This window comes from Macrobrachium nipponense, chromosome 20 (assembly GCF_015104395.2).
Source record: "Macrobrachium nipponense isolate FS-2020 chromosome 20, ASM1510439v2, whole genome shotgun sequence".
NCBI classification, from domain to species: domain Eukaryota; kingdom Metazoa; phylum Arthropoda; class Malacostraca; order Decapoda; family Palaemonidae; genus Macrobrachium; species Macrobrachium nipponense.
Genome location: NC_061089.1, coordinates 54,756,044 through 54,776,202, shown reverse-complemented (window position 1 = coordinate 54,776,202; position 20,159 = coordinate 54,756,044). Strand labels below are relative to the sequence as shown.

General features: G+C 34.5%; 1 protein-coding gene across 1 annotated transcript in view; it reads left to right on the top strand.

Annotated features, from left to right (window-relative positions):
- LOC135225877 (nitric oxide synthase-like protein) overlaps positions 1–20,159 on the top strand; it is a 467,757-nt gene that overhangs the window by 354,385 nt on the left and 93,213 nt on the right. Inside the window, 1 exon segment of the mRNA XM_064265444.1 lies at positions 16,632–16,768. Within this exon segment, the coding sequence (XP_064121514.1) occupies positions 16,632–16,768 (137 nt within the window).

Below are 20,159 nucleotides of genomic sequence, written 5' to 3'. Positions count from 1 at the left end.
AGGACCCTTTTCCTCTACGCATGACTTCAGCTTTTATTTACTAAATAAAAGGGAAAACAAAATACCTTTTTAACCTTGGGAAATGAAGATATTTTTTCAAGTGTCTTTTTTTATGTTAAAAATAAATATTTTTTTTTTATTAAAATTTTTAATTTGTTTGTTTCTGGAGTAGGTGGTGCTGGCCAGCACCACCTGCTCCAGAAACAAACAAATTAGAAATTTTAATTAAAAAAAATATATTTATTTTAACATACCAAAAAGACACTTGAAAAAATATCTTCATTCCCATACACACACACACACACACACACACACACACACACATATATATATATATATTATATATATATATATATATATATATATATATATATAATATATATATAGTAATAAGTTAAGGGTATGGGATATGCCAGTGGAAATTGTACCCATAATCATAGGAGCACTAGGCACGATCCCAAGATCCCTGAAAAGGAATCTAGAAAAACTAGAGGCTGAAGTAGCTCCAGGACTCATGCAGAAGAGTGTGATCCTAGAAACGGCACACATAGTAAGAAAAGTGATGGACTCCTATGGAGGCCGGATGCAACCCGGAACCCCACACTATAAATACCACCCAGTCGAATTGGAGGACTGTGATAGAGCAAAAAAAAAAAAATAAATAAAATAAAATAACATACAAAAAAAAAAAAAAAAAAAAAAAAAAAAATAATAATAATAATAATAATAATAATAATAATAATAATAATAATAATAATAATAAAATTTCGTAGGCATTTCCTGTGAAAACGTAACAGTGATTACAGAACTTTACCTATACACTATATTTAAGGAAAAAAGTACCTTTTTAACCTTGGAAAATAAAGATTATTTTAAAGTGTCTTTTCTGATGTTAAAATAAGTTTTTTTAAATTAAAATTTTTAATTTGTTTGTTTCTGGAGTGGTGGTGCTGGTTTCAGAGCTGGTACAATACACAAACACACAATACACACGCGCACACACACACACACACACACACACACACACACACATATATATATATTATATATATATATATATATTATATATATATATATATATATGTGTGTGTGTGTGTGTGTGTGTGTGTGTGTGTGCGCGCGTGTGTATTGTGTGTTTGTGTATTGTACCAGCTCTGAAACCAGCACCACCACTCCGGAAACAAACAAATTAAAAATTTTAATTTAAAAAAACTTATTTTAACATCAGAAAAGACACTTTAAAATAATCTTTATTTTCCAAGGTTAAAAAGGTACTTTTTTTTCCTTAAATATAGTGTATAGGTAAAGTTCTGTAATCACTGTTACGTTTTCACAGGAAATGCCTACGAAATTATTATATTATTATTATTATTATTATTATTATTATTATTATTATTATTATTATTATTATTTTATGTTATTTTATTTTATTTATTTATTTTTTTTTTTTTGCTCTATCACAGTCCTCCAATTCGACTGGGTGGTATTTATAGTGTGGGGTTCCGGGTTGCATCCGGCCTCCTTAGGAGTCCATCACTTTTCTTACTATGTGTGCCGTTTCTAGGATCACACTCTTCTGCATGAGTCCTGGAGCTACTTCAGCCTCTAGTTTTTCTAGATTCCTTTTCAGGGATCTTGCTGGATCGTGCCTAGTGCTCCTATGATTATGGGTACAATTTCCACTGGCATATCCCATATCCTTCTTATTACTATTTTCAGATCTTGATACTTATCCATTTTTTCCCTCTCTTTCTCTTCAACTCTGGTGTCCCATGGTATTGCGACATCAATGAGTGATATTTTCTTCTTGACTTTGTCATTCAACGTCACATTATTATTATTATTATTTTTTTTTTTTTTTTTTTTTTTTTGTTCTATCACAGTCCTCCAATTCGACTGGGTGGTATTTATAGTGTGGGGTTCCGGGTTGCATCCTGCCTCCTTAGGAGTCCATCACTCTTCTTACTATGTGTGCCGTTTCCAGGATCACACTCTTCTGCATGAGGCCCGGAGCTATTTCAGCCTCTAGTTTTTCTAGATTCCTTTTCAGGGATCTTGGGATCGTGCTAGTGCTCCTATGATTATGGGTACGATTTCCACTGGCATATCCCATATCCTTCTTATTTCTATTTTCAGATCTTGATACTTATCCAATTTTTTCCCTCTCTTTCTCTTCAACTCTGGTGTCCCATGGTATTGCGACATCAATGAGTGATACTTTCTTCTTGACCTTGTCAATCAACGTCACGTCTGGTCTGTTTGCACGTATCACCCTATCCGTTCTGATACCATAGTCCCAGAGGATCTTTGCGTGATCGTTTTCTATCACTCCTTCAGGTTGGTGCTCGTACCACTTATTACTGCACGGTAGCTGATGTTTCTTGCACAGGCTCCAGTGGAGGGCTTTTGCTACTGAATCATGCCTCTTTTTGTACTGGTTCTGTGCAAGTGCCGGGCATTCACTTGCTATGTGGTTTATGGTTTCACTTTTCGTATTGCACTTCCTACATATGGGAGAGATGTTATTTCCGTCTATCGTACTTTGAACATATCTGGTTCTTAGGGCCTGATCTTGTGCCGCTGTTATCATTCCTTCAGTTTCCTTCTTTAGCTCTCCCCTCTGTAGCCATTGCCAATTGTCATCGCTGGCTAGTTCTTTAGTCTGTCTCATGTATTGTCCGTGCATTGGTTTGTTGTGCCAGTCCTCTGTTCTTTCTGTCTTTCTCCTGTCTCTGTATATTTCTGGGTCTTCGTCTGCTTTTATTAGTCCTTCTTCCCATGCACTCTTTAGCCACTCGTCTTCACTGGTTTTCAGATATTGCCCCAGTGCTCTGTTTTCGATGTTGACGCAGTCCTCTATACTTAGTAGTCCTCTCCCTCCTTCCTTTCGTGTTATGTATAGTCTGTCCGTATTTGCTCTTGGGTGTAGTGCTTTGTGTATTGTCATATGTTTCCTGGTTTTCTGATCTATGCTGCGGAGTTCTGCCTTCGTCCATTCCACTATTCCTGCGCTGTATCTGATTACTGGCACTGCCCATGTGTTTATGGCTTTTATCATATTTCCGGCGTTGAGTTTTGACTTGAGTATCGCCTTGAGTCTCTGCATATATTCTTTCCTGATCGTGTCCTTCATCTCTTGGTGTTTTATATCTCCTCCTTCCATTATTCCCAGGTATTTGTATCCTGTCTCATCTATGTGTTTGATGTTGCTCCATCTGGTAGTTTTATCCCTTCAGTTCTCGTTACTTTGCCTTTTTGTATGTTGCCTAAGGCGCATTTTTCTATTCCAAACTCCATCCTGATGTCCCCAGATACAATCCTTACAGTCTGGATTAGGGTATCTACTTCCTTGATGCTCTTACCATACAGCTTGATGTCGTCCATGAACATCAGATGGTTGATTCTGTTGCCTCTTTTCTTGAGTTGGTGCCCGGCATCCATCTTCTGTAGTACTTTTGTCAAGGGAATCATGGCTACTACGAAGAGTAGTGGGACAGTGAGTCGCCCTGGAAGATCCCTCTCCTGATATTAACCTCTGCTAGTCTTATTCCAGAGCTTGTAAGTATTGTATTCCAGTTGCGCATTGTATTTTTGAGGAAGCTGATGGTATTTTCCTCTGCCCCATATATTTTCAGGCATTCTATTAGCCATGTGTGTGGTATCATGTCGAAGGCTTTCTTATAGTCTATCCATGCCATGCTTAGGTTGGTTTTCCTTCTCCTACTGTTCTTCATTACCATTTTGTCTATGAGGAGCTGGTCTTTTGTGCCCCTACACTTCCTTCTGCAGCCTTTCTGTTGGTGGGGGATGGTGTTTGTCTCCTCTAGGTAGTTGTATAGCCTTTCACTGATGATACCTGTTAGTAACTTCCACATTATTGGTAGGCAGGTGATAGGCCTGTAGTTACTGGCTATATTTCCCTTACTCTTGTCTTTTTGTACTATTATTATTATTATTATTATTATTATTATTATTATTATTATTATTATTATTATTATTATTATTATTATTATATTGTCTATGCTGACAATAACCATAATGATAACAGTGTGTCTGTGTGTGCATATATATATATATATATATATATATATATATATATATATGTGTGTGTGTATATATATATACATATATATATATATGTATATAGTATATATATATATATATATATATAATATATATATATATATTAATGTATGCGCGCATTTATTTTCATACGTACAAATTATATTGCCATTATATACGAAAAACTCTCTTTCCCTTGCTTTGCTTTCTCTTGACAAAAAAAGGCTAGTTTGGCCATATTTAGTTTATTTTTTACTCGGTTAAAATAGGCTTTCAGGCCTTAATGATAATGCACCACAATGAGAATGATTTATAGCCTTCAAAGTGGAAAGGCATATTAATGTTCTCGTAGAACTATGGTTCTATGGCGGGAGAAAAGTACGTCCAAGTTGGATCTCTCTCTCTCTCTCTCTCTCTCTCTCTCTCTCTCTCTCTCTCTCTCTCTCTCTCTCTTTCTTCTTCTTACTTTAAAGGAAAAAGTTTATCGAGGAAATTACGTCTAAGTTGGATCTCTCTCTCTCTCTCACTCTCTCTCTCTCTCTCTCTCTCTCTCTCTCTCTCTCTCTCTCTCCTTCTTCTTTTTCTTATTTTGAAGAATTAAGTTTGTAGAGGAAATTACTTCTTAAGTTGGATCTCTCTCTCTCTCTCTCTCTCTCTCTCTCTCTCTCTCTCTCTCTCTCTCAAAATTTCTTGTTGTTGTTGTTGTTGTTGTTGCTGTTGTTGTTGTTGCTCTTGCTGCTCTTCTTCTTCTTTTGATTTGAATCAATTTGTTTTATAGTATGAGAGAAGAAGCATCCTTAGTATATAATTGCTCTTACATGATATTATGAAGAAGGATCTCAAAAACAAATTGTTAAAGCAGAGATGGAGTATTAAATCATATATTGGCTTTAATTTAATCAACGGATGGGTTTTATTGAAGGTGTCTCGGACTTCAACTTTGAAAATCAATCTGAGCTTTCTGCGACATTTAGAGCAATGCACAATCTACACGTCTCGTATTTTTCATTTCATTAGGTAACTGTGATCAGCCCATCTTCATAAACAGTCATTTGGAATCAGATTCTTATTGTCATTGTTCACTATTAGTTAAAAATAATGTATTCTTTGATCTAAAACAAAATTAAATAGATTTGCGTAATATTACGGGGCATCATTTATCATTTTTTCTCTAAAACAACCTTCAATTTGCAGAAGGTTATATCTGTTTATCTATCTGTTTATTTATCAAAAGTCTATCAGTAGAAATACCTACATGCATATATATATAGTATTATATATATTATATATATATAATATATATATATATATATATATATATATATATATATATATATATATATATATATATATATATATATATATATATAACCATAAAAACCGTACATACTACATACATACATACATATAATATATATTAACCCGTTTTCTTTAACGTTTACCTAGTGCGTTAACCGTGTTTCGAACTAATATCCGCTAAGCGGGAAGCTATTGTGATTTACGATCGTAATTTCGTGGAATTATCACAAAAAAGTCGAGACTTCCATCAGTGTCTGAGCAGTCCATCATTACAGAGGTCTTTATTCAGAGGTCGTTAGTTCCCATTTATCAGAATCTGAGGAATTTATGCAAATTTATTATAAGGACGGGATAGATTGTAGTTCCCAATTTTTTTTTTACATATATGTTCGTTGAAGATTATTGCTAATAAGGGTACAATTTCAATCTCCTGTTTCAGAACAGGGAAAACTCACTCGGAAAATTATGTGGACAGAGCTGACATTCTCCACGGGATAAAAAAAAAAAAGTTTCCCAAAAAGTTTAATACAATTTGGCAACTTTCATTTTTTTTATCTTCAAAATTATGAGTAGAGAAGAGGGTGGGAGAGAGAATTCTTTCGAACTTTTGCAACAGACTTACGAGAGAGAGAGAGAGAAGAGAGAGAGAGAGAGAGAGAGAGAGAGAGAGAGAGAGAGAGAGATTTTTCAGTAGTCATAAATGAATTTTCAGTTTTCTGTTGCCGTGCTAAGTGTAAGTATTAAGTTATGGGGAATTCGCCTTTAATTTTCAGTATTCTAAGACGCGAGAAAGACCTTCTAGTGGTTCGTGTCGTTTCTTAGTTAATGATAGCGAATCTATCTAGATTGCGCTACGAGGTAAATATATACCTTGAATATGACCAGCTCTTCTACGGCGAATATGTGGGGAATATCAGTGTACAAGTATTTTCAAAGGGACTGAAATTAACTTCTGTTTAGAGCAAGGGTGGACAGACTTTTGGACTCCGAGACCTACTCTAAAGACTGAAACTCTTTTACGATCTACCGTATTACATAATCACGTATTATTACGTGGGGAAAAAAGATTTGAAATAGCGCCATAGTACGATAAAACATGAGTACAATGCCTCACTTATATATATATATATATATATATATATATATATATATATATATATATATATATATATATATATATATATATATATATATATATATATATATATATATATATTATATATATATATATATATATATATATCTTTTGTTTTTTGTTTGTTTACATAGGATTGTGGGGGAACGGCATTCGACTAAACATGTGGCCGCGGTCGACTGTTTGGCCAACTCTGGTTTAGGGTATCAAAGAATAGTCTAATAAATCAGTATTGCTAGTTTTCGAGTGGGAACTTTAGTATGAAGGTGAAAATTATGTTAAAGGACTTTACCTCGCACTACAGACACCAGGTAATCCTGCGGTTAAATGTTTGAATTAAACATTTCTATAATAAAGTCACTGTAAATATCCTATTCTTGCAAATTAGGTCAAGTTTCAACTCTCTAAAGATGAATGAATTTATATATAACATAAACACAATGACGTATTGCCGTAAATTAGGAGAAGCATAAACACCCAGCAGGTGAAACACTATATCTATACTATATCAAAATGACACAGGTTATTTATCGCCCTATTTTTGGGGAAATAAATTTTCCGACAGTAACCCAATAAACTGGGCGGGGAGAAACGGAGTGCTCAGCGATTTATTGGAAACAAAGTTAAATTCTTCAGGGTCCGAATTAGCCTGCATATGATTTGCAATATATTGCATGCCATGTCATCTGATGGTGCCTCCACCGTTTGATAGTTATTGAAATTGCTGTTGTTCTTTCTTGGTGATAATAACTGTTCGCTCAATGGCGAGGTGATTGATGTATTTGAAGTGGGTCATTCCCTGAAATAAATATAGAAAAATAATACGCTCATAGATTTGGTATGCATATTTCCGAATGTATATATACAGAACCACAGAGACACATACAATTTATATATGCACATATATTCGTGTATATATATATATATATATATATATATATATATATGTATATGTGTGTGTGTGTGTGTGTGTGTGTGTGTGTATAAAAATATGAAAAGTATTAATAGTATTATATTCGATTAGTATTAATTTTAGAATGATACTTCTGTGAGGCTTGTTCATTTATATAATTCCTATGTTTTATATATATATATATATATATATACTATATATATATATATATATATATATATACAGTACTAAATACATCCATACATATACATATATGTATATATATATATATATATATATGTGATATATATATATATGTGTGTGTGTGTGTATAATATATATATATATATATATGTGTGTGTATATATATATATATATATATATATATATATATATATATATATATATATATATGTATATATATATATATGTATTCTTTTACTGCTCGATTTTTAGTTTTCGTTGAAAACATTTATTGTTTTATTTTACTTTTCTCTTGCACTCTGTGAAAGGAAAAATAACTTATTTTATATTTCTATTTTGTTGCTGAGGCTTTATTCAACACATTTGCTTTTCTTTTAGGCAATATTTTCTTACGTCTTTTGGTATTTAAGCTTTTAGCGATGGTTTTGTGTTTTTGAATATTGATCGTTTTATATAAATTTTACCTTAGATTTTAAAGAAAACTAGACAGGATACATAAAAGGTATATGTGAAACTTATGGTAGAAATGTACTGACAAATTTCCAACCATTATCACAACTTCCTTTCAATATTTTAGAAATCTTATTAAAATGGACGCATTTCTGTCTCTTTTGCAATCGGAAATAATCTTTATATTGGATTGGTAGTTGGGAGAAAAATCAGTTAATCTTTTCTAAAAGATATTGAAGGGGATTCTTCTTTCTTCTGTTGTCAGTTTATATTGTTTTACAATTGTTTTAAATCTCCTTGAGTTTAGCCCTTTACGAAAGGTAAATATTCAGTTGATATTTTGCATCTAGTATCATGTTGCGTTGTTGACAGTGCTGTAAAATATGAATTTTGTGCGTTTTTATATTTTTGATACATGATTTCCGTGGTCTTTTTGATATAACATATCATTTAAATAATAGTCTCTGCCCAACGCTGTTTAAATAATGGAGTTATATGTATGTATATATATTTATATAGGTTTGTGTGTATGCATGTATATATATACATACATACATGCACACACACACATATATGTATATATATATATATATATATATATATATATATATATATATATATATATATATATATATGTACACGAGAGAGAGAGAGAGAGAGAGAGAGAGAGAGAGAGAGAGAAGAGAGGAGAGAGAGAGAGATTTTCCCTAACGTCAGCAAATAATAGCACTGTCTAACGACAGGAAATTGATTCACAAAACTGGAATTCCAAGCACTGCTATTCATCATATTTACGAACAAAGACATCCACTGATTCCCGTCAGGTGTTTTTGCATTAATTGGAGTTCATTTGATTCAGCCTTTTTTTTTAGCAAAGTTTGTAGGAAGAAGCTAATATTTCTTTTTTTCTTTTTTTGCAGAGTTCCTATTTCATTGTTATGACAGAATGTATTGTTTAATACATTAGGTGAACTATTTTTGGGGTACCTTGATTGTTTTCATATCACTAGATTTACAATTCTTTACTTCATCTGAAAGCCGTTTTCTTTACCAATATGAAAACAAATAAACTACAATAGCTCGCTTGTATTTAAAGAAGGACAACACACACGCGCACACGGACACACACATACATATATATATATATATATATATATATATATATATATATATATATATATATATAATATATACACGAATTACACGCATCGTGTATCAGTACATATATTCGCTGTCTATCACAACGATTATCTAAAGATAATGAAATTCAGGCTTAGACGTGCCGTCGCCCAGTCCGGGGCCAGCCTCTCTGTCCACTAGCCCTCATATAACTATAAAACGTAGGTACCTATAGTAGATTCACACCAGCCGTGCATTTGATGTCTAGGCCAGTCCCTCTCGACGCTCCTGATTGGCTGTTGATAAGCCAATGACAGGGCTGGAAACTCTCAGGAGAGGTGGAACATGTCCTGCCAATGTGAACTCTCTCGATAGACTGAGAATTTCCAGCCTGTGATTGACTTATCAACAGCCAATCAGGAGCGTAGTAAGGGACTGGCCTAGACATCAAATGCACGGCTGGTGTGAATCTACTATAGTACATTCCATCAAAGTCCAAGCCTCGGTACTGTATACTACGACTATGATTAAAACTTGGCCTCCTGACCCTCTCTTGTATTACCGTCATGTTTCACGGATAGAACACGTATAAATCTTGACAGATATATGGCTTATAAACATGGAAGGTATAGACGTATGCACTTATATCGGTCTCAATTCCGGATAAAAAGATATATTTAATAAAATCAGGATGTGACCCTACATTTAGAACTAGATCGGTTCTAGACTTAAGGTTCAGTTCAAATTTCCATCTACTAATTCAATATTCTTGGATAAAATAGACTTGATAGAACTATTTTGTTTATTTCTATATTTCCCATCTTTTTCCATCTCTTCATTTCCTCTTCCTTTCATCTTCGTTATCTTCTCTTAGTAACGACCCTTTCAGTCTCCTCGTTATTCCCTGTTCTGATTTTTCTATCCTTTATTTATTTATCTTTTTTTTGTGTGGGGGGTGGCGAGTGAGTGAATGGAGAATTTCATCTCGTAGTGGCGAGCCCCTCTCCAATCAGTCCGAGAGAAAATCCATACACGCAAATTCCAACGAAGTATTGGAAAAGTGTCAAACTTCGAAATTCATATAAACTTGCAGGTGAATATCAAACAGCCTCCACACCACAATCCGGTTTCCTTTAGACCCAATTCTAGCATTCAGGGGGGAGACCTGGTAAAGTTACCTCACGTCTGGGGGGTCTTGGTTTTACTTTGCCCGTCAAAGTAAATTGTGTCGGGGCAACTTCGCCGAGTATGTCTTTACGTGTAACCGCTAATCTGGATCCTCTAGAGCTATGTGATACGAGGTTTCTATCATAGAGGGCACAATGAAACGATTATACGTCTTACATTCATGAATTCTTCCTAATGAACACCGTATTCTTTGGAAGCTTGGATTTCGTGTTAATGGCCTCTGGATGTTTGTTTCATATCAAAGATACTTTAGTAAAGTATAATATCTTTGTTTCATATGAAGTGTTCATCTCCTGAATAAGAATAATAATGTGATTGCTTAAATCGTTTTTAGAGCTTGATTCTCATCAATAATAGTACGTATACTTTGAGGCCTACTTTGGCCATTTTTATTTTGAGACGATTACATTAAAAGCAAGTTGTCCTCTAAAGAGTTTAACCAACCTGAAAGCAATCACGTATTGCCATCTATTTTTCCTGGTCAGCATTAAGCGTGGGTGTTCTTTATCATACCATAAACTAACATAATCTAAGTTTAACATCCTCACTTATCCTAGGCTCGCAGCCTGTTACACTTCTTTTTGGGTTACCTTGAAGTGTAGTGAACTGTATTTGATCTAGTAGAATTTAAAGAATGCATTAGGCAAAGCTATCTACAAGAAATTGCTATAGAGTTGCAATTTCCAGGTACACTGACACGATATATCTGGACGTAATGTGAAGTTACTTTAGGTTAGACTCAGCACTGATGCTTATATATATATATATATATATATATATATATATATATATATATATATATATATATAATTTATATGTATATATATATATATAACCAAAACAAATGACAGTCATTCGTGAGACAACCTGCTTCGTGATGAATTGATGAAACAAGAAATTAATGTCAAAAGTACCTGTGTTTGTCATTGAGGACATAAGTTTACTATTAGATATTGACAGCATCGTAGACAACCTGCTTCGTGATGAAATGATAGAAACAAGAAATTAATGTCAAAAAGTACACCCGTGTTTGTCATTAAGGACATAAGTTTACTATTAGATATTGACAGTTTCAAGTCTTCGGTAGTTTGATATGCAGGTTGTGATAATATGTGTATTATTTCGTTATTCCTTGAATGAATATTTAGTCTAAAGTTTTTGCGAACGTCAGTTTTCGATGTTTTGAAGAAGTAGAGAATTACCAGTCAGGAACTTACAGCGTGTAGGTCTTTTGTAAACTTAAATTGCTCGGTCTTATAATTTGTGGAACTTATTTACCATACACTTGATCTTCATAGACTAACCGCCTCGGAGTCTCTTTGGGTAGAAAATGGATTTTTGAGTTTAGGCATTGGACTGTTTTTTTCTTTCTTTCTTTAACCTTAGTACTTTTATAGGTAAAATACCCTGTGTCAGTCATCGAAAGGAATGACAAATAAATAAGACAGTTTATGCATAGTTGTATGAATACACACAGTTATGCAAGTATACATACACACACACACACACACACAACACACACCACACACATATGTATATATAATATATATATATATATATATATATATATATATATATATATATACATACATATTCTTGTAAAGTGAAATTTTAATGAGCATTTATATGTCTTGAAACCAAACTTTATTTCTTTTAAAATTTGGTATCATCTTGCTTCAATTGTATTTTGATAATCTTGATTTATTACATGAGGATAATCCGTTTTATCACTCTCATTAACATTTTTTATTGCTGAAGACTCTTTTGTGCGACAAAAAAAGAAACCTCGTTTTTCCGACCCATTAATCTTAGCCACTGTTCTTTCACTTCAGAATATGCTTGAATGTGCTTGAATATGCTTGAATATTCCTCCGACATTACTAGAAGTCTTTTCAGAAGCGTTATTCTGATTCTTTTTATTTTTTATTATCAGAAAAAAACTCCCTTTTTTCTCATTTTTTTTTTATTATTATTATTATCAGAGAAAAACGATCCTTTTTCCTTAGAGGGACGCGTCATTGAAGCGGAAACGTTAATCTTTACATATTCTTAAGACTTCGCAGCATCCCTTTGTAAGTTTGAACTGCGTTGGCCGAGAGAGAGAGAGAGAGAGAGAGAGTGAGAGAGAGAGAGAGAGAGAGAGAGAGAGAAGAGAGAGAGAGAGAGGGAGGGATGGACGCTAAATGAGCGGAAAGCAAATAAGGGATACGATCTTTCAAAAGGGAGAATTGTGACCATTATCATGAAAAGCGAGAGAGAGAGAGAGAGAGAGAGAGAGAGAGAGAGAGAGAGAGAGAGAAATATATAAGGGTTACAGGTTGGTTCTCTTTCTTCTTATATGTATATATATATATATATATATATATATATATATATATATATATATATATATATATATAAATATATATATATATATATATATATATATATATATATATATATATATATATGAAGAGAGAGAGAGAGAGAGAGAGAGAGAGAGAGAGAGAGAGAGTATAAAAGGGTTTTGTACAGATGGTTATCAAGTAATTCTTACAAAAAATATTTTTTCCAAATAGTACTTTGGTGAGAGGACAGACACGTCTTCTGCTAAGGCAAAGCAGTCATTCATATCGTAATGAATTCAATATTACTCTGATTGGATTCACCTTCTAAAGAATACTGAACGTTAATTCTGGCTTATATAATTCATTTACCAACGAGAAATAAGTTCTGTTTGCTATCATGCTCTGTAGTGACAAGGGCTAAAATGAATATTGCGCCATGAAAGTTTAATGTCAATTCAACATGTGACGCAGATAATTATTCTCCGGCTAGAGCTCTCTCTCTCTCTCTCTCTCTCTCTCTCTCTCTCTCTCTCTCTCCTGCACATCATTAGTGCCTATGCTGTCGAATGTCTCTCTTGGTGAATTTCAAATAATCAGTCCAATAACATTTGCATGATGGAACCACATCTCTCTCTCTCTCTCTCTCTCTCTCTCTCTCTCTCTCTCTCTCCTCTCTCTTCTCTCTCTCTCGTCGAGTGCGCCAACAGTACTCATCAAATACCTATCCCTGACTGAATTTCAAATAATTAGGCCATAATATCTATCATGATTGAGCCGCCGTCTCTCTCTCTCTCTCTCTCTCTCTCTCTCTCTCTCTCTCTCTCTCTCCAGAGCTACTCATCCTCCTTTCATTAATAACCGCTTAATATCTCCTTTCCTCCCCCATTTCCAAAATCATTCCATTAGGTCGAGAGTGTTAAAACATTTCAACACCGTTTAGTTTCGTCTAAATTGATTTTTTGGTTTTTTGTTTTCATGTGGTATAATTGCTGAGTGATGAATGGCAGTATAGTAAGATACAGTTAATATTTATTAACGATATTTATTGTTTTGGTATACATACATACATACATACATAAGTATAACATTGTAGTCCCTATGTGTCTTTGTCTGTTCTGTGCATTGTCAACACTCAGTAACCTCCTAATGATTTTACTTTCTCGATTCCCAGTCAATTATTTCAAACTTTCTCCCCTAATCCCCTGAGAATTACCCCTTTAAATATGTTTTTCCCTGTTCTTGCCATCTTTTCATGGAGGACATTACCATAACTATCGCTCTTGCAAGCTATCACGATTCTTGCCATCCATTTCTTGTCCAATGGGACGGGAGGAGGAGGAGGAAGAAGAGAAGGAGGGTGATTTCCCGCCCAAAGTGCACGCTAAGACAACCAGACGGTTATCTCAGCTTCTTGCTCGTCTGTCCTCACCGTTTGGAACCGTTTATTCATTTCCTTGAACGGATAAAATAAAATGAAAGTATCGCAGTGTGAAAGTGTCAGGTATTTTGTTGTTTGAAAGACTGGGAAAACCTTCAAAGGAAGGGCGGATTGCTCGACTGATTTTAACTGAATACCGGCGACGTAGGAGCTTGAATAGAGGGAGCATCTGATCGTGGTCAGTTTATTCCCTGCCATGTACGCAGAAGACACGGTGCGCGCGGACTTTTTCACCTTTTCTTCTTCTTCTTCTTCTTCGAAATCTCTCGACAGATTCGACGTCACTTGAAATCGGAACGAGAGATTTCCGAGTAAATTTGTCCTTTCGTCTGTCCCGCAGCGGCGAGTGAAAAGAGCTATTTATAGAACGTCTCGTAAGACTTATAAGATTATATCAGTCTATTGATTTTACTTTTTCCCTTTTGCGATCACAGATATTCGGCGCTCGGGTTTAAAAATAGCCTGAGACGGAAGAGCGGGAACAGAAAAAAGGCTGTGAGAATCGTAGAAAGCCGATAAGAAAATTGTCCTCCCTGAAGTAGCGTGGCTGCATTGAAAGGATTGATTGTGCGATGGATTCGCGAGAATTGCAGAGATCCTCTCGGACTGAGATGACAGGAAGAACAGGAAACGTCTTGAATAGATAAGGTGTATTTCAATGAATTTTGTTATTTTTTTCATGATATGAAAAATGGAAGACAAGATCTCAGTGAAGAAAATATCACGGTATAAGCGGTGCAGATGACTGAAGCAAAACGAACCAGAGAAATGTCTCACTGCAGGTGTCAGTTTGTCATTTTTTTATAATTATTATATATGATTATGGATTTATAATAATTTATAATCATTATAAGATACTATGCTGATAAGGCCCTTGTTGGTGAAATCAAATAGTCCAACAGAAGAAAAATAAATTCCTTTACTTCAAGGTAACATGATATCACCATGAGGAAGATTCAGTTTCACAAGCCGAGTTTACCATGATCACGAGCGCGCGTGTGCGTGCGTTTGAGTGGATGTGTTTGTTGAGGTCCAGTAACAAATCGTTAATTCCTTTATTCTAAAGCGCAGGGATCAGAGATCTAAAGCTTAAAAAATCTTGAATATCCTATCCTAAAATTCCTATATCTTTAACTCAACACCAAACACTTTTTTCAGACCTTTTTAGGCTCTTCCATAGACCTTCTCCCTCCCCCCCTCCAGCCCAACAACAACAACAACAACACCAACAGCAAAGTAGTTTGTAGGCTTACTCCCCGAGTAATTGAAAATGTTATTGAAAATGCTCTTATTTACCCTTTTTATTTTCACTTTCCTCTGAAAATGTATCCAATAGTTAACTTTGTGTTAGGCCATGGTTAAGTAGAATCAACCGTTCTCTCTCTCTCTCTCTCTCTCTCTCTCTCTCTCTCTCTCTCTCTCTCTCTTCTCTCTCTCTCCAGACATATATCTATTGGTCAGTCCCTATGCTTTATCTGTCTGGCTGTCTGTATATGTACATATTCAAAAGTTATTGTTCAGTTTTTATTCGATTTTGCTGGAAGATCATTGTTTTCTAACTCTGCATTATCATGTATCAGTTCTCCTTAGTGCCAATATCTTTGATTTCATCAGAAACGAAAATTTATGAATAAACATTTTAGTCCATTCACAACCTGTTAATAAATGAAATGATCTATTGTACAAATGTTTCTCTAGTAAATGAGCTCAGCGTAAAATGACGCAGTTAATTAAGGCCGTCTCGGTAGTTTTGAAACCAATAAGAAAAAAATAGAAATTATTCTAGTATTTCCCATTACAACCCGTCCCTTTCCAATGTATTGGCGACAGCGGAGTTCATGATATTATTTTGAATTTCATTCTGCTTTAACACCCGACAATATTCGCGTTGAAAATGCCTTACGCAGATATATCAACTGTTTTTTTGTCAATAACTTTCACGCAGTGCCGGGAACTTTCAATGAATTTGCAGTAACTCGGCACTACCGTCATGTCCAAGGTTTTCATTAAATAAAGGAGTGGTATTTATGCACTAGCCTGGTGTCGTTTCTTTATGGCGATTGACACTGAAATTATGTTAAAAAAATGTAGATACTTTTAGTTGGAGTTTGTCTACCTAAGCGTGTATATGTAGTATATACGTACAAAAATATGTACATTTATTTAATATATGTATATATATATATCACACACACACACACACACATATATATATATATATATATATATATATATATATATATATATATATATATATATATATATAGATAAATAGATAGATAGATATAGTATATATATAATATATATATATATATACATATATATATATATATATATATATATATAAATATATACTATATATATACTATATATCGTCTCTCTCTCTCTCTCGTCTCTTCTCTCTCTCTCTCTCTCTCTCTCTATCCGTTTATTTTATGTCGATTTATTTTCACTCTCCAAAGATAGAATTCCAGCTGATCACTGATGTATTTTCCCCCTTTGTTTGTGTATCTACAGGAGGGACTCTGTACTCGCTACACCTGTAATGGATCCCTCATGCTGCCCCGGAAGCGTGGGACCGATCCCAGGTCCCAGGATGAAGTCCTCAAGTTGGCAAAGGACTTCATCGACGAGTATTACCAGTCCATCAAGAGGTGAGTGTTTTGGAAGTCGGTATGCGGATTCGCTTTTCGCGTTTTGAGAGTTTTTCTTTTCTTGGAAAGATAAGATTTCCTTACAGGTCTAAGAGACTTTTTTTTTTTTTTGGAAAGAAAAGATTTTCTTACAGGTTTATGCGACTGGTGAGAGAATTTTCTTACATTTTTGGGGGGGAAAGAAAAAATTTTCTTACAGGTCTAAGACTTTTTTTTCTTGGAAAGAAAAGTTTTTCTTAAAGGTCTAAGAGACTTTTTTTTCTTGGAAAGAAAAGGTTTTTCTTACAGGTCTAAGAGACTTTTTTTTTCTTGGAAAGAAAAGTTTTTTCTTACAGGTCTAAGAGACTTTTTTTCTTGGAAAGAAAAGGTTTTTCTTACAGGTCTAAGAGGATTTTTTTTTCTTGGAAAGAAAAGGTTTTTCTTAAAGGTCTAAGAGACTTTTTTTCCTTGGAAAGAAAAGGTTATTCTTACAGGTCTAACAGACTTTTTTTTTTCTTGGAAAGAAGTTTTTCTTAAAGGTCTAAGAGACTTTTTTTTCAAGGAAAGAAAAGCTTTTTCTTACAGGTCTGACAGACTTTTTTTTCTTGGAAAGAAGAGGTTTTTCTTACAGGTCTAAGAAACATTTTTTTTTAATTCAGAAGCCAAGTGACGGCCAACCAAGTTTCCGTATCTAGTCCTGGCTAAGAATAAAACAAGAATTTTTAAAGAAGAGTGGTGATTAAATTTTGAATGAAACGATAGATTTTTTCTTGGTAGGAATTTGATTGCATACAGACCGTTAGACTGGGTACCTAAGCAATCAATTTATCTTTGCGCAAATCTAAAATGAATGATTAATATATTGTGCAATAGTAGGAATAATGAATGTTAGAAAATAGTTAAGATTTCATTCCGAATTAAACGAGAGGAATATCTGTCGAAAGAGAAGTTGTAAGTTGTTATTGAAGATCACTGTCCTTAAATAAGTATCGGAATTCTCTCTCTCTCTCTCTCTCTCTCTCTCTCTCTCTCTCTAAGACTAAGATACTACTACTACTACACTACTAGTACTCTATGTATATATAATATATATATATATAGATATATATATATATATATATATGTGTGTGTGTGTGTGTGTGTGTTGATATATAAAGTTCAACTACTGAATACAAAGCAGAATTATTAATGTTTTGTTCTTGTTTTATGGCACAATTTTTCCATTGCCGAATCTAATCCCAGTATGTAACGATACTCCTCTAAGGAATGGTCAGAGAAACCAATGGAATGTGCAGGCTGCTGGAAATGACAGCTTATATATTACCTCCACGAGATATCAGGAATGTCTTGATGTAATGTCTCAGTCATGATGTATTCCTGCTTATGTTTGATATATCGTGCATTTATGGATAGGCATGGTTTGTATGTATACAAATGTATACACGTATTCATTGACTTACTATATAGAAAGGCGGTAGTTGCTTGTCAGAGGTGTTTTATTAACTTTATTATGTGTTATTCTCATATTTTCCTTTATTTTGACGTGTTTACATTCATTTATGTTACATTTGCTCGGCAATTCTGTGATCGCTCAGAATAGATACAAGCGAGTTTACCCTCTCTAATAAATAAGGAGGTAGTAGCAGAGACGTTGTATCCTGTAGATGTTTAGTTTAAAATGCAGTTACCTACATATGCAACTTTTGCATATATATTCAGTTTGAGAAATAAATTATACTAAATTATAATCAATTTGAGTAACAAATTATAAAAACTACGGGGTTCATACGAGTTAACAACAGTACCTGGTAATCACTGTCCTTCCATAATTCTTAACTGGGCCTCTGTCAAATCGAATCGGAAGGTGGAAAGAAGAAGACAGGTAGGGAGAAGTGAGGCAGTGTGTCTTCACAGAGGAATAACGACCTGATGAAGAAAGAGGTTCCTCTAAAGAACGTAAAGGGTCCTTCATCCTTACAGTCCTTTTGCGGCCTTCGCTGGGAGTGGCCCTTATATTCTTTGGGAGGAGGGGAGGAGCCCCCCCCCCTCCCCCCCCCCCCCCTCTCTCTCTCTCTTCTCTCTTAGCATGTTACCTTCTTGTTGCATTCAGTTTTCATCTTTTATCTTTCTCTGTCTCTCTCTGTCTCTCTGTCTCTCTCTCTCCCTCTCTCTCTCTCTCTCTCTCTCTCTCTCTCTCTCTCTCTCTCTCTATACATATATATATATATATATATATATATATATATATATATATATATATATATATATGTGTGTGTGTGTGTGTTGTGTGTGTGTGTGTGTGTGTCCTTGCTTACATATCATTTTGACTTCTCTTACCTTCGCCTGTTAGATATTTCTCAGCTCATCTCAGCTTGGCAGGATCTCTCTCTCTCTCTCTCTCTCTCTCTCTCTCTCTCTCTCTCTCCATCAACTCTTGTCCTTCTTACCTATTGCACTTCTGTTCACCTTCCTCCCGTGTGTCTGTGGTGGTACTACATACCTCTCAGGAAGGTAAAGACCGGTTGCGTTCATTTCGACAACAATGGAGGTGGGATGATTATACTCTTTGAATGACAATGCTTTCGTTTCTAATGGTTCCTATCGGCCCGGAAGAATTTCTATTTCGTTCGATAGTGCGTCCCCTCTGCTGCGTTTAAATTCTGTTCTCTCTACTCTCTCTCTCTCTCTCTCTCTCTCTCTCTCTCTCTCTCTCTCTCTCTTTCTGATTTCTGCTTTCTTATCATTTCGATTTCTTATACCATTTCATTCGTAATCCCCTCTTTTGGGGGGGGGGGGGTTTCATCCTAGCATGGCTGGATCTCTCTCTCTCTCTCTCTCTCTCTCTCTCGTCTCTCTCTCTCTCTCTCTCTCTCTCTCTCAAAACTTCTGAAAACGAAAAAGACTAATCAATTTAAAAATCGTTTGCAACGGACATTTCAGCGATTAGTTGAAAGTGTCTGTAGTGCCTTCATTGTTAATGCGTTAGTCCTTCAGAAATGTATAAAAGGATGACTTTTTATAATTAAATCGATCGAAAATATTGTTGTTTGAGGAGGTTGTGGTGAGCTGGTGGCTTAATATGTTTGGTCAGTTGCTTTCCAGTGTCGCTTTTAATGGCTTTTGTCTTTTACGATTTGTGTATATGAAAAAAATATATATATAAGATAGGTATATATATATCTTTGTGTATAATATATTATATCTATATATAATAATATATATATATATATAATATCTTATATAATTATATATATATACACTGCTCAACTGAAACAGAGTTTATACAATTATATATTTATTCTAACAGGGTAGATGATATGACATAACCATGATAGTCATTCAAGAATGAAAAAATTAAATCATTTTAGTCGGTGTCCTTCACCCAACATCTTAAGGAATTAATTTGCCTTTC